General features: G+C 37.7%; 1 protein-coding gene across 1 annotated transcript; it reads left to right on the top strand.

The window, feature by feature from the left end:
* Positions 1 to 5,691: 5,691 nt before the first annotated feature.
* On the top strand, positions 5,692 to 13,021 carry LOC102032755 (3'-5' exoribonuclease 1-like). Its single transcript, XM_031063257.1, is given in 7 exon segments — positions 5,692 to 5,861; positions 7,977 to 8,187; positions 9,542 to 9,625; positions 10,318 to 10,427; positions 11,486 to 11,524; positions 11,526 to 11,598; positions 12,600 to 13,021. Coding segments are annotated over 7 exon segments (918 nt in total). The 5' UTR covers positions 5,692 to 5,703; the 3' UTR covers positions 12,843 to 13,021.
* The last annotated feature ends 1,789 nt before the right edge of the window (positions 13,022 to 14,810 follow it).

Genomic DNA, 14,810 nt, shown 5'->3' with positions numbered 1-14,810 from the left:
TTTTTTCCCAGCATCCTTGCAACGTCTCTCGTATCTTCTCCTCTAAGTTGTGTCTTACTCCTTGATTTTTTCCCCTGCTTTTGCAACATCTGTGAGCTTAGTTTTGGCATGTTTTGGTCCTTTGCACTGCAGCTCATTTCCTCAGAGACCATTTTCTGGTAGTCACTAAATGTCCCAATTTTCTGGTTTTTTGGTTTTTTTCTGTTGCATTTCATTTGATCCTATCTCCTTTCCAGAGTGTTTGTAAGCCTTTCTTTTTGGGTTCACAAGATTTTGTTTCCCTTCCGGAAATCTTGGTCTGTAGTAGCAGCAGACTGTTTGCGGGAACAGGATTTTGTTATAGTGCATTGTTCTGCAAATATTCAGTACCCATTGAAAAGAAACTCCATGGGAATTCTAAATATTCCTCTAATATATATTTTCCCTTGTATCATCTCTTACCCATTACTTCTCTCCCCTTTGCACAAGATTTATACCAACATAGGACACCACCAAAGGAGAAATTAGAAGTCCCTATAAATGCTATTCTTTCAATGATGCCTTTCTTCTTTCTCCAGGAGGATCATTTTGCCATTTCTTTCCCCAGCTCCAGTGGGAAAGAGCCCGGAGACCTATCTTGATCTGAGACCCAAGAAAACACAGTGCTTTTTTATCCATTTTAAGGGTTCTGCAGCATTACCTAGATGCTGTTTTAGAAATCTTACCTCCTACTGGATTAGTGGCATTGTTCTTCTCCAGGACCTAATAGAGAAAAAATATACCAGATAATAAATGATGTCTAAATTTCTGTTGCATAAATTGACCTTGAGGTCTGACATGTATGCTTTTCTGGGGAAGGATATGGATAAAAGAACTAATATCTGGGCAATTTTACAACTGAAAAGGCATGAAAAAAATCAGCTTTAGAAATAGATAAATACACATCTAATTGATGTTGTGAAAGTAAAAGTGTGATGATATCAATTACAGTTAAATTATATATCCAAGCCCAATGAAACATGTATAGAAAACAATTTCTGCATTTGGTGAAGGGTTGCCTTAGTTTTGTTTGTGATCCACATATTACAGTGGCTCAACAGTATAAATGTATACATTAATATTATTAATATTAATAATTTCCCTAAGGTCATACATGTAATAGATGTGATAATTCTCTTAGAATTGCATGAATAATTCAATTTACTTTGTGGAATTTTTGCTGCATTTTTAGCATGTTATCTTGAACCACTACTTGCCCAAGTAGATTGTTGATTCTTGTGTACTTTGGTTCAGGAGGCTGGAATGAGGCTTACTAATTTTGTCTTTAAAGCATTCAAACAGAGGGTTTTTCTGACTTTGAAGCAGGAGTTATGTGTCCATTATACATAACACTAGTAATGAATAGGATAGCTGTCAGTCCAGATTAGAATCCAAAGATGTTTCTACAGAGCTCTTCACTTTTGTGTGTGACTTCTGTCAACTTCCCTTTCTCATTTCTGCTTGATGTCAGTGAGGAGTGAAAGGATGTTTATTCATTTCTCACAGCAATGCTCCCCAACATATGTCTTCAGGGTTGTGTTTCTTAAGGTAACATTTGCCAAAGGTTCAGCAGATTTCTCTGCATATTTGCAAGCTGTTACACCACTTTTAGTGACATCTTTTCCTTCATGTTGGAAGCATAACAAAAAATATGACAATTATAGTGGAATATATCACTGAAAGAAGTAGCTAGCAATGCCAGGACTGTGGGGGGAGTGGGGGGTAGTCATCCACTCTGGCAGTCCCTTCAGAAAATGACCAAATGAGGGAATAATGTGCTGATGGAACCAAAACTTCATTTCTAATTCTTCTTTTTGGTCTCAAGTTAAACCTGTGTTTTTAATACAGTCTTCTATTTCTTTTGATGTAATCTTTAAGAAAAATTTGTGGGAGGACATCAAGTTACTGTCCTGTCTTAGTTAAACAAATGTCTTGGTCTTGACCCTTTTGGAATTCATAAAGCTGGAGGATTTGCTATTGCTTTTTTTTGCAACAGTTAGAAAAATATGTAGTATTATGCTATTAGTAGAAAATCGATCCCAAATATGATAAATCATTATCATTTAAGAATCAAAATAAGTTTTATAGAAAATGTTTTAATTTTTTTGTTGTTTATTTGATGCTTAATAAGAAAATCAAACAGAAATATTTATCTTGAAAATATTTATTCTGCAGTTTTTGTGGACTTTTTTGTTTCGTTGGTTTTGTTTGGCTTTGTTTGTTGTTTGGTTGTTTGGTTTGTTTGGGTTATTTTGTTCGGTTTTGTTTTGGTTTTGGTATTTTTTTCCCAATAGCCCCACTCCCTCCTCCACTTCTTGCAGAGAAAAACATGTGTGAATTCAGGCTTTACTTGAATGTGGGAGATTGGCACATCTTTGCATTGTGTATTCCCGTTTTGTTCATTTGACAGGATTGTACTAGAGTACCACTTCTTAAAGTTTGGACACTTTATGAACCTAAATATATAATTTTCTGCTTTTGAAATAGAAATTCAGATCTCTTCTCTGTAAAATGTTAAGGTGATTAATTCTTTCTTCCTCTTCACTTTTTAGTCCAACATCTTTCACCAGCATTCTTGATAGTAGTAATCAATGCAGTCCTTGATAGAGGTTCTTTGGGAAAAGTTTGTGTGGTTTATGGTGTGTGTTGCATTCCTCCCCACGATCTGCTTTTTGTTTTGTTTTGTTTTCCTTGCTGCCTTCTGTAAGTTTTTTCCAAATGAAGGTGAGGAGTTGCTCTTCAAAACAATCTTTTTGCTCCCCAAAAACTTGCATTTGCCCTCATTAGCAGCAGCCCAAGCAAGGCAAATAGTCTTTCCTCAGCAGCTCTGGCACACTCACAAAAATACAGCTTGCAGGTACGAAGTGGTGAACACAAAAATGAAAGGCATGCATCCATCACAGTTCATACTGGTGTCCTAAACAGGGCAGAAGCTTCCAGAAAAGGATGTCATTGGGCCCAACTGGACATTATTGAAAACGAATGGTTGCTTAGAAACAGCACAACTCTGGACATTGAGCATGTAGGGCGAGGCCTGTTTGGCCCAAGAACCAGGGCAAGCTGGAAAGCTAGCAAGGAAGTTTGCTACTAAAATTGTATTGCTATGAGTGTTTCACAAAATACTGCACTGCAAAGAGGTTTTTCAGAGTCACCAGATAGCTTTTTCTGACAATTTTTCAGGAAAGATAGCTGCAGGCGCTGTGCTAGTCAGTCAACAAAATTTGGATTGTGTTTTATAGAGAAAAAGAAAAGAAGGAGATACTGGATTGTCCATACAAATGTGAAGCAGAAAAAATTCCCTGAAGAAACTCTCATAACTCACTCACACAAACACTTTAAATAAGAGATAATAAAGAAGGAGGTCTGTAGTTCCTTTAGTCTTGGTTTACAACTAGGTTGGTTACGTATGTGTAAAAAACTAAAACACGTATAAAATAAAAGAATGGTTTTGAAACATAAAAATAGTGAAATAATCAATTTTTTAAATGTCTAAATAGGGATTTGCGATGTTTATCGAGACATTGAAACACCTATAATAGACTTATGTATATCTCTGTTGGATCAGCTATAGAAATTATTTTCATACAGTAATAGCTGATGTGCTATTGGATGTTCAAGTTTTCAGGTTGAGGATCTAGTTCTCAGCAACCCTGTATCTTCCAGCTGTCTTTATGGAATGGTATGTATATTTGAACATGTTGTCTTTTTATTATGTTCCAAAATAATTTTGGCTTAATAATCCGTTTCAAACATTATTTTCTTTAACTCTGTCTGAATCACTTAATTATAATTTAGTTAGGAATCTATTTCAGCCTTTATTCTGCTGCAGCATTGCTTATAGTCCCTGTTCAGAGGCCACTTGGAAAGATGAGGTATGAGTTTTTTCTTATTAGATAGAAAAAGTAGTCAACTGAAAAGTATGCATCTAATGGCTCTGATTCTTTGTTAAGGCTTGAGCAGAGATTTTTTAAAATATAACATAGCAATATATTATAATGATGTAGCAATAAGTTGCTTTGTTTCTGAAAATTGTCATGTTTCAAGTCATTGTTGGTCATCCATTCAAATGGAGCATGATAACAACTCTGACCTAGAGTAGATAATTTTTCAAGCTTAGCAGTGTGCCTTGCCCAAATTTTTTAAAATTCTCTGCATTTTATGATCACTTATTAGTATTTTAGAGGGGCTGAAGTAGCGAATTTTATTTTTAAAATTAGGACAAAAATCAAGAAAAGGGGAAATTATTTAAAGTGCTCACTTTGCAAGGCACAGATAGGCATGAATTCTGGAAATACCAGTTGATATGATAGAAAATGAAAGAGCGAGAAATTAGAAAGTTGTGAAATAAGTTGGTTTTTTTGGATGACATTGGTAAGGTTTAAAGAGATGCTGCCAATGATGAAGTTGGATTGGGTCCTGAATTGTGGTATTGGAAAGATATAGCACACAGCTTGAGTCCAGATAATATTGTCCAGCTAATGAACCTGACATATAGTTGAAATTCTGGAATTCTGGAATTTTTTTTAAGCTGGGAAAAACTGGGGAGAATAACAAGATGGAAATAAAATTAGGAAGAAGATTATTTTATTTATTTATTGTGTTTCTCTAATTAGTGTTACATAAGAGATACTGTGTTTCAACAGGTAAAGCTAAAATGATAATTTTGCTCAGGACAGAGATCTCTGTAAAGGGACATTTTAGATACAGTCATAGTGACATAAGAAGACTGGTATATTTTGCTTCTTAGGAGAGACTGATTCTGTTTCCATCTTTATAGCATAAGTGTGTACTTGAATAAATGTATAAAAGATTGGGGGGCTGCCATGAAAAATTTGTGGCTGTTTACATATAATCAATAAAAAGGAAGGAATTTTATGTATACATGCATACACATATCTATAGAAATATGTAAATATCAATGTGCAACAGTGTCTGAAGAGTAAAGTTATATGGACTTTTTTGTAAATGAACTTTTTAAACCTGGAGGTGGCAGAAGAACAATACTCTGTTAACTCATGAATGGACATGCCCAGCATAATGATTGCCGATACCCTGAGTGATCGGAAAAGCCTAAGGACAATCATCGCCCTGTTGATACCATCAATCAAAACAGCAGGAGATGCCAGAAAGATACATCTGAATACGCGATTAACACCAGCTATTAACCAGGAAACAGCGATTGTCCAGCTCTGCACAGTGAAAGGAACAGTCTTGAATATGCAGATTTATAAAAGAAACTGGGACTCCTCTGCCTCAGGCATAAAAAAGCTGTATAAAACAGCCCCACAAAAGGCAGCTCTCGTGAGTGAACGGGGGTAGATCTGATGCGATAGAGGTCGGATCCAGGTTCACCCAGCGCCGACCCCAGGCTTGACACTGTCTCTTTGGCTGTGGTGGTTTTGAGGACCGTATTTTGGTTGTGGAAAAAGATAAAATCTTTCCACATTTTTTGATCATTTGGCTTTCCGATTGATCATTTATAACAACTGTTTCAGAGCAGGCTTCAGTACTGATTCTGTTGCCTATCCATAATCTAGTTCGCTCAGGTTGATCACAAGTATAACAGTGTGACGTTTTACTGCGTTCTGGTGCCAAAAAGAGCTGTGAAATGCTCAAGCATCTTGTTTTGAAGTTCTTAAATGACTTCCTGATTTCTCTCTCTTCTAGGGTAGACAGCATTGTAGGATGAGTGGTCAAGAAACTAATGGCAAAACCTCAGCTGCCAGTTCAAATGACTTCAGCGATACGATTTACAAAGAAATTGCTATAACCAATGGTTATGTCAACAGAATGACCAGAGAAGAGCTCAGAAGTAAACTCGCAGAGTTCAAGCTTGAAACCAGGTGATTTGTAAACATGTTGATTTATCTTGGAGAGCAGTAGAGTCATGAGGGATGATTATTTTAAAGCTTAAATACTCAGCACAGAGTGAAAAGCAGAGTCAGCGCCAGACACCAATTGTTTTATGTGCAATTTTGTTGCAGCTTTTTTGTTGTAGGATTAATCCATACTGCTTAATGTGTGCTGTCGCAACTGGCAACCCAAAGAAATGCAAGAATACATAACTGAAAGGTAATTCTCATCATTTTTTGCTCAAGGGGGAAAGAACTGCTGTGGTTCTCAGGTGGTGCTGCAGAACTTCATCATACAGCAACTCGCTTTAGAACATCCATACTTTCATTTAGTGTACCAGTACAGATCTGGCACTTCCTACAAACCCTGGTGATGGGGCTCAGGATTTAATCACTGCAGAGAAGTACCTTTAGATGGATAGTTTGTTACTCTGAATATGTGTGCTAGAAAAATGTGAAACAATGAATGTATTATAAGCTGGGTTTGTGTTCCCTGGGGCAGAGGCAAGAGAGTATAGTGTAGTTCCTGCTGTACTGGCAGTGACCTGCAAGATTAATAATTCTATGGCCAGGCAAGATATTGAGATATTGTGAAGAAAGTCAGCTGAGAAAAATAGTGTGCTGTTTCTGTAGGCACAGGAATGAGGAAGTAGTGCTGGGCAGTTGGTTGGTTAAATTAATTTAGTGCCTCATGAGGAGAGAATCTTATCATTACTTGGGAAAATTTTTGGTAAAACACATTAGATTTCTATAGCTATTTAGCAATTGCTGTGATTTAAAAATTGAAAGCAGAATTCAGGCAGTATATGACATGTTTGCGACCTTCTCTTAGGTTATAAGTTTTCTATATGAGTTTTTAAATTTAGTTGTAAATGCTGAAGGCTTAAAATTTCTTTTTTACCCAAGGTAGGTTTCTTTTGTCAATATATTCAAGTAAGTCTAATCAGAATATATCTTATCTGTAAAACAAATAGTGCATCAGTTCTAATGTAGAGTATTGGGCAGATTACCACACATCATCCTTTCCTTCAAGGTTATTGTGATAGTCAATCAGTTCCTATTTTCAACTTTTTTTACAAGTTTGGTGAAGAAAGAGGTAATTTCCCCTTCCATCAGCTCCCATACTGTCTCAACTTTCAATGAGCTGGTCATTGACTTAAACTAGACCAATAAACCAGAGGGAAGAAGAGTTATCTCTGCAGAAGCAGGTGATGTTCTCAAATGCATGTTTAGGAGTTTGATTTCAGTTCTTCTTTGTGGATCACTGGGCTGCTTTTCTGATAGTACCATTTGCTGCACATATCTTTTAGAGTTTCTGTGATTTCATTTGCAATGAATAATTTTGAAAATCACTTCCTTGGAAGGGTAAATGATCCTTATTTACTCCATTTAGCTCTGGTTTGGTATGTGGCAGTTCTGGCATATGCACTCATATATTAAAATGTTTATATTAAAAGGACATAGTAAGTAACTTCAATTGCTTGCCATGTGAATTTATTTATAGCCACAAACCCCCTGAAAAGCAGGATCTTGACCAGGAGGGTTTTTGACAACTGAAATCTCATATACTTTATTTTAATTGAGTTATTCAGGCTCAACTTGAAATTTAAATTGAGAAAAATGTAAGATGTGGACGTTCAAGATGGATTCTGTGTTGTCTATACCACTGATGCAGAAAGGCTTCAGGCGTGAATCACTTCAGGTAGAAGGGAATGAATACAGGTGAAGCAGTACTTCTTCCAGGGCCAGAGGTCAACCAGGAGTAATCTACAAAGACTTGAGCTTTGGGAAGGCTTTGGATACCGAGTCTTGCTGAAGCAGAGGTGACTGCAGAGTGTCTCTGTGCCTGCTTCCCAGGCTGTCTCTGGTGTTGTATTGTGAGGGGTACCACAGCCTCTGGGTTATCCCAGAAGTGGGTTTAATGTAGTGTAGATAATGGTGCTAACACTCCTCTATGATAAAGTGGAATTCAGACTTCACATATGCTGCTGTTCAAAATGAGGTTAAGAAGTGTTGAGCTTTCAAATGTTAAATATAGTTTCAGTTTTACAGCAAGGAAATAATTAAACAAGAGTGTGATCTTTGTCACTTTCCTTATTTCTTTAGAGGAGTGAAAGATGTACTGAAAAAGATATTGAAAAACTATTATAAGAAACAGAAGCTGATGCAGAAGGAACACATTAGTGGAGACAGCTGCTATGACTACATCTGTGTCGTTGACTTTGAAGCAACTTGTCAAGAAGGAAATCCGCCTGAATTTGTTCATGAAATAATTGAATTTCCTGTTGTCTTGCTAAACACACGTACCCTGGAAATAGTAAGTGATCTAATGGCTGTGTTGGTCTGCTATTCTTTGAAGTAACTTGCTTGCATCAGAAAGTCTAGATTAGTTTCTAAGTAGATGTTGAACTTCATTAAAAATAGCATACTTTTTTCATAAGGCTTTATCCTCTGTGCCTCTTAGGTACAAACAGAGCTTTCTCTTCTGAAAGCATTTTCCAAATGCTCATCCAAGTAGATCATTCTCCTGCTGTCAACTCCCTCTATTGATATGAGTTTCTCAGTTGTCCATGTATGTTCCCACCTGCCCTTTCTTTCCCTGCTTTAAAGCCCACAAATCTATTTCTAGGACTCAAGATCATAATCAAAAATGATCAGTTCTGTGGTCCTGCGTGAGGTGAACTAGAAGACACTAATGCAGAGGCCTGGAAAGTGAGGTTGAGTGAACTCCACTTCTTGCCAGGCTCAGCTGTCTCCACATTGTACCCAACAGACTGACAGCTGTGTAATCTGATTTTAAACATACTTCACAGGCATTTGGTAGCCTCGAGTGCTCTGTTGCAGTACAGCTTTCTTTTAGGATAAACTACCTGCTGCTTAACTGAAATTGAGTCACCCAGTGAAACAGAGGATGTGCACACACCTCTGACTAATGATTCATTTATGAAGAACTCTTAATGGAAAGAGGATTTCAAGTAATCATTGTGATGCTACCATAAAGAATAGCTGCACATATGATTTAACAGCAGAAAAATGATTGTGCAGATTACCAGGATTGTTTTTATGGCTCTTAGAGTGTTTTTTTGTTGTTGTTTGTCCAAAACGTTTTGTATAACAGCAGGGATTTGGGGCTTTCTTTTTTCCATGAAACTTGCCTTCGGTGTTCACTCCTGTGTTGCTCAGTTTCCCAGAGTGAGATTTTGTTTGTCTCTGCCTGGCTGGCATCCACAGGCGTAGGAAGCTTCTTGCCTGAAGCTTCTGAGGTGTGTGGCTCATTGCTTTCCATGAATTGCAGGTGAACCTTTAGAGATACCACCTAAAAACCATAAGGATTTGCTCATGCCTCTCACTTATTTTGTCCTTACTTGCACTCTTCCCAAATCCTCTGCTTTTTTTCAGAAAAAAAGTCCTTTTCCCCACTTAAATCCACATTCCCACTCTTTGGTGCTTACTGGCTGTGAGGAAGGCCATGTTCTGGTTGGAAAGCCATCTGTCCTGTTAGGAATCTGATGATGGCCAGTCAGGCGCTGCGGGCTCAGGAGGTGCACATTCCTTTTTGCCTGCAGCAGGACAAGTAGCTGCTGTAGCCTTTGGGCTGCAGGTGAGCCACAGAAGTTGCCTTGCAAGCTGCAGAGTGTGCTGCAGCTGAGCGATTGATTCTCCTGTTACAGGAGGATACCTTTCAGCAATACGTGAAGCCGGAGATTAATCCCAAGCTTTCAGACTTCTGCATCAGTCTGACAGGAATAACCCAGGTAATCTGCACTTTTGTTTCTTCAGGAAGAAACAGGAAATAAAAAAGGGATGTGTTGTTGATGTGTTCAGACTGGTGACCTTAAATGGTAGTCTTTCATGGTTATTTTTCTGTAAGGCCTATTATCTTGGTTTTTTCCCTTTCCCAATTATCACAGAGCTGATTTCACTAAGTTGGTCATTTTGTGGGGAAAAATAGTCTCTTAAATCTCTCCAAAATTCATGTGGGGAAATGTAATCTTTAGTAGAGCAAAGGACTTTTTGAATTGTATCAGTTCCTCTCCTAATATTTTTGCTCTGAAGAGTTTAGAGTCTTGGGATGGCAATGGCTTGTGATAAGTGACTTAAGAAGAAGCCAGGGAAACAACCTCAAAGGTTTTAATCCAGGTTCAACTACAGACTAACCTTGTCACCTTTACAGAAGCTATTAGGAGGTGGGCTCTTCTAGCAGTGTTTTTGTGGTGTTATTTTTTCAGTTTAGAAAAACCTGTCCAGTCATCTGTTAATGTGTAATCTGGTTTTGTAAAGATTTTGATGAAGCCAAGTTTTTAATTGCCCATATACCAATACAGTTTATACACCTAATGCTAAGGGATCTTTTTCTGAAAAAATGTTCCTTACTTTGTTGCCTTTTGGTTTTGTTGGTTGTTTTTTGTTTTGTTTTGGTTGGTTTTGTTTTGTTTTGTTCCCTTAGGACATTGTTGATAAAGCTGATATTTTTCCTCAAGTTCTGCAGAATGTTGTAGAGTAGATGAGACAACGAGATCTGGGAACAAAGTACAGCTATTCCATATTGACTGATGGGTATGTCCTTATGCAGCCTTCAGCACAATCTAAAACTGCAAAACCACGTTTAATATTTGTGAGAGCATTGCTAAAGATGGATCAGGACACTGTCATTTTGCTGGTTTTATTTTAATTGAAGCTTTTGTTAAAATTGGTAAAGCTGAACTGAACTAGTCAAAATGAACGGCGCCATCAGATGGCGCCGTTGCTTTCCTAGTGGTCTGTATGCAACAGAGTGATGCTGAAGACTTTATACTTTGTTGCTGCTGTAATTCTCCATTTATATCTAGCACATAATACCTGAAAATAACCCTCTGCAATTTTTAATTTTTAACCTATAATTACATTGCTATCTTTGGAAGCAACAGTGAATTTAAAAAAGAATATGCTAAAGAAAAGCTGATGCAAGACTGGTTATATTACTGGGCCTAAATGTCTCTGGAATTCCCCTCCAGAGGAATCCCCTCAGTGAAATTCCTTAAGGAAAATAGGTGCATTGAAATATCTGTTGTATAGGTGAGATTGCACAGACAACTGGAAGAGATGTGGAAAAAAAGCTTTACTTTAGCTTGCAGCTTACAAACTTGTTGGGGTGGTTACCTTCAGGAAGGCAGCTAAATAAATGGGATTATAATTTCTTCATATTTTCATAGAGATCTGGTTTCTCATAAAACTTGGTGCAGTCTAGTTTCAATAACCTACCTGAAGTAGAGAGATAAATGCATACCCAAATAATCAGGAAGATTTAAGGTGTCGCTTGCTTCCCCGAGGGCTGTGTAAGCATCTAATTTACTGGCAGTTTTCAGTGTTGATGTGCTAGTTGGTGTGCTGTTTTTTGTCCTAACCATTGTGAAACCATCCTGGTGAAAGTCTTGCTCCTGCCATTATTTTTTTCCCCATGATTAACAGATTCGTATCAAAAAATTCTTTACCAGGATTACAGCAAATAAGCTTTTCCTTAACTGTTTTCATTCTACTGATCACCAGAGACAAGACAACTTTTAGTTCTACAACTGTGCAATATGTAGAACACAGGATTATATATGACTCATGTTTTCCTCTTTTGACTTTCTAAGATCTTCTTGGGATATGAGTAAATTTTTGAACATCCAGTGTTAGCCGTATCAAATACCCTTCTTTTGCCAAAAAGTGGATCAATATTTGCAAATCATATGGGAACTTCTACAAGGTTTGTAAAAATTGCTGTTTCTCTTACGGGAAGTTTGGTTTAAAAGTCTAGAATGACCTGTAGTGCTTGTCATCTCTACTTGTGTAGTATAAAATTATACTACTTGAACTACTTGCCTGGTGCCTGATTTTCAAATGTCTTTCATGTGCAGATCTCACTTCACTAATTGAAGATCATATAATTACTGCATTTTGATTTTAATCTTGTTTTTAAGAATCGGGTTGTGCTCCTTGAAGGGTTGTCTAAAAATTTTATACCAGTCCTCTTAGATCAAGTAGTTCAGCTGAAAAGACTGTCTTGATTTTTTGATTATTTTTTCCTGTTTTCATGCAATACACTACAAAACTAATTTGTACCATTCCCCTCATAGAATCTTGACTTTTGACAGTGTAATGGAGGCAGAGAAAGATTAGGATGAATCTACAGTGGAATCAAATTGTCAAGTGAAAAGTAATACTGAGTTCAGTGCTGGACCTTATGGCTGCTTTCTGTCAGACTACCATAAAATTAGTTATTGGAGATTCTAGCAAATTCCCAATCAGCCTACACTAAAGTACTTTTTTTGAAAGGGATTTCAGCCTAGCTAATGGTCTTCATTTGAAGGGCTTTTTCATCCTAAATGTAACCTCTAGATAAAAGAGAGATTGACATTTAATTACTATTTTTTGTTTTTTATAAAGATGGTTAAACTTATTCTAGGTCACAGCTTCCACCCCTGCCAGCACGAGTGTATCTTGAGCTGGTGGTGGTCAGATGCTCTTGACCCAGGTCCCAAGTCTAGACAAACTCCTGTTGACTATTTCTCCTCTGTAAAAATGAGAGTCTCTGTCTCACCAAGGTGCTTTGAAGTTAAATGGTAAGTGATCTGACAGAAGGCAACATGAAAGTCATTTGTGACTTAAGTAGGCTTAAAATCTGCATGTGTTTCTACTGCCTCGTGTTAGATTAAAAAGACTTGGTACCCAACCTAATCCTTGAATGTTACTCACTTTCTCCATCAGGTTCCTAGGAATCAGACCAAGCTGACAATCATGCTTGAAAATCTGGGCATGAGTTATGATGGGAGACCTCACAGTGGACTTGATGACTCTAAAAACATTGCAAGGATTGCTATAAGGATGCTGCAGGATGGCTGTGACCTGCGGGTGAATGAGAGAATTCACGGTGGACAGCTGATGACAGTCTCCTCCTCAGGCCCCTTAGAGGGAGCCCCTGCTCCACAGATGCCCCGCTACAGAAACTAGCAGATCAGGGCTCTGCCCCGGGGCTGCCCTCACATACCCGCTAAAGACTCCAGAGCTTGTTAAATGGCCACTTCTGCCAGCTTGTCTGCCGTGCAGAATCCTAAAGCACCTTAACTAATCATCTCTGTTGAAATAAAGAGGAGCATGGAAGCTGTTTGTTCTTTGAAGCCTACTACAGCAATTTCTTTTTGTACTGATGATTTCTGTTGCTGTTTCCAGCTTTGCTGGCAGTGAGGTTGATATCTGGAATCCAGACAAAGTGTTAAGCTTTTAAGAAGGTGTAATTTGAACACCTGCTAAGAGGGATTGGGCCCGTGTGCTGCTGTACCACCCCAGCCTGTGGGCAGTATTTGTTCACTGTGATGTACTCCAATGATACCTAGCATTTTCTTATTCATTGCATACAAATAAGCCATTCCTGGGAGAACTGAAAGAGCAGTGGTTGGGCTGGCCCTTCCTGATGAGGCATTCTGCTAAGGGTTCCTACCAATTTTTTGATTTTTTACAAAGTCTAGGAAAAATGAGTGTGCATTCATCAGTTCTAAAGCAGTAGAGGAGTACTCTGTTGTTTGAGGTTCTTCTTTAAGGGATATGTTTGTCTGCTTCCCCATCAAATGGAAGAGCTGGGTATTGAATAAAAATTTCATTAATGTAGAATGATGGTATTTTTCTATTGTTTCAAACAAGAAGGTTCTTTAGATTTTCACTTTAAGGATCCCATCTCCTATTCCTGCAAAGCTGCCCCTCATTTAATGTTGTTTTTAGACACCATCAGCCATTTGCTCTTAAAAATGAGCGAAGTAAAAGTAAGTTCAAAACATGCCAAGTTGTCAAAATTTCATGCTCTGTGATTATTACATAACACAAAACAAGAAGCTCCTCATTCATGGCTAAAGACATGTTCAGCCATTTTTCGTATCTTCTTGTGCTTCTGCCACCGTGGAGCTATGCCTTTATTACAAAATCTAGCATTGGAAGATTAATATAATTTTATTGGTAAAGGCCACAGTTAATTACTAGCAACTTCTGCTTACTCCCCAGGCCTCAGATAAGATGATATTCAAAAGAGGCCAAAGTACTAATTTGCTTTGTCTCCATGGGCTGTTACAAAGTGCACCATTAATGTGATCAACTTTGCATTAGAATGGTTGTTCTGAAAAGTGGAATAATGTATTTTGGTTGCTCTTGGTTTGAAAAAAAATTGCTATCCCTGTATTACAATTCACCCTTTTTACCACCTACATCCCGGACACAAAATAACCAGTTAATAAACTTTGTTAAGAACACTGACTGTTTGACTAATCCAACTCCTCCCAGACCTGCTTTGCTCTTCTGACTGTTAAACTGCATCAATGGAACTGTGAAAACTTCCATTTTAAATTCATGCAGGAGGGAGAAATATTAGTCAATTCTCAGTTGCTTCCTATGATTTCTTTCTTGAGTCACAGATTTGGACAGTCATAACTGCTTCAGACTTATGGGTTTTGATGTCGTTTTTTTATTTTCCCCTGAAAGTTTGGAAGTTTTTTTAGTTTTGTTTTTGCCTGAAAGCAGATAGCTGCTCTCTTGTAGAGAACTTTGTTGAACTTTATAGTTGTTTTTCCTTTTGTAGCCCTACTTGATGGATTTTCAAAAGGTAAAATACAAATCTCTGATATGCTTTGTCCTAAAATGCCATTTATCTGTCAGCCGAGATTTTGTACAAATTCTTATATACATGCTTTTCACTGTAGTGACTATAGTATCTTTTTCTGAAGTACCATGGTATTTACTATTTTTTTGTGTCTGAGTTACAGTTGTGCAAGTTTCTGTGACAAAATTGAGTCTAGTTCAGCAGATCTCCCCTGGGCATGGTGGCAGCCAGAGACTTTATCACTAGTCTTTATTTACAGGTCTGGAACCAGGCTCGCAGTCAAATGAGAAACCTTTTTTTTTTTTAGAGATTATACTACAGGTTGCATAAGAGCT

The sequence above is a fragment of the Geospiza fortis genome, unplaced genomic scaffold (genome assembly GCF_000277835.1).
Source record: "Geospiza fortis unplaced genomic scaffold, GeoFor_1.0 scaffold40, whole genome shotgun sequence".
NCBI classification, from domain to species: Eukaryota; Metazoa; Chordata; class Aves; order Passeriformes; family Thraupidae; genus Geospiza; species Geospiza fortis.
The sequence above is the reverse complement of the archived record's forward strand: the minus strand, read 5'-3'. Positions and strand labels throughout refer to the sequence as shown.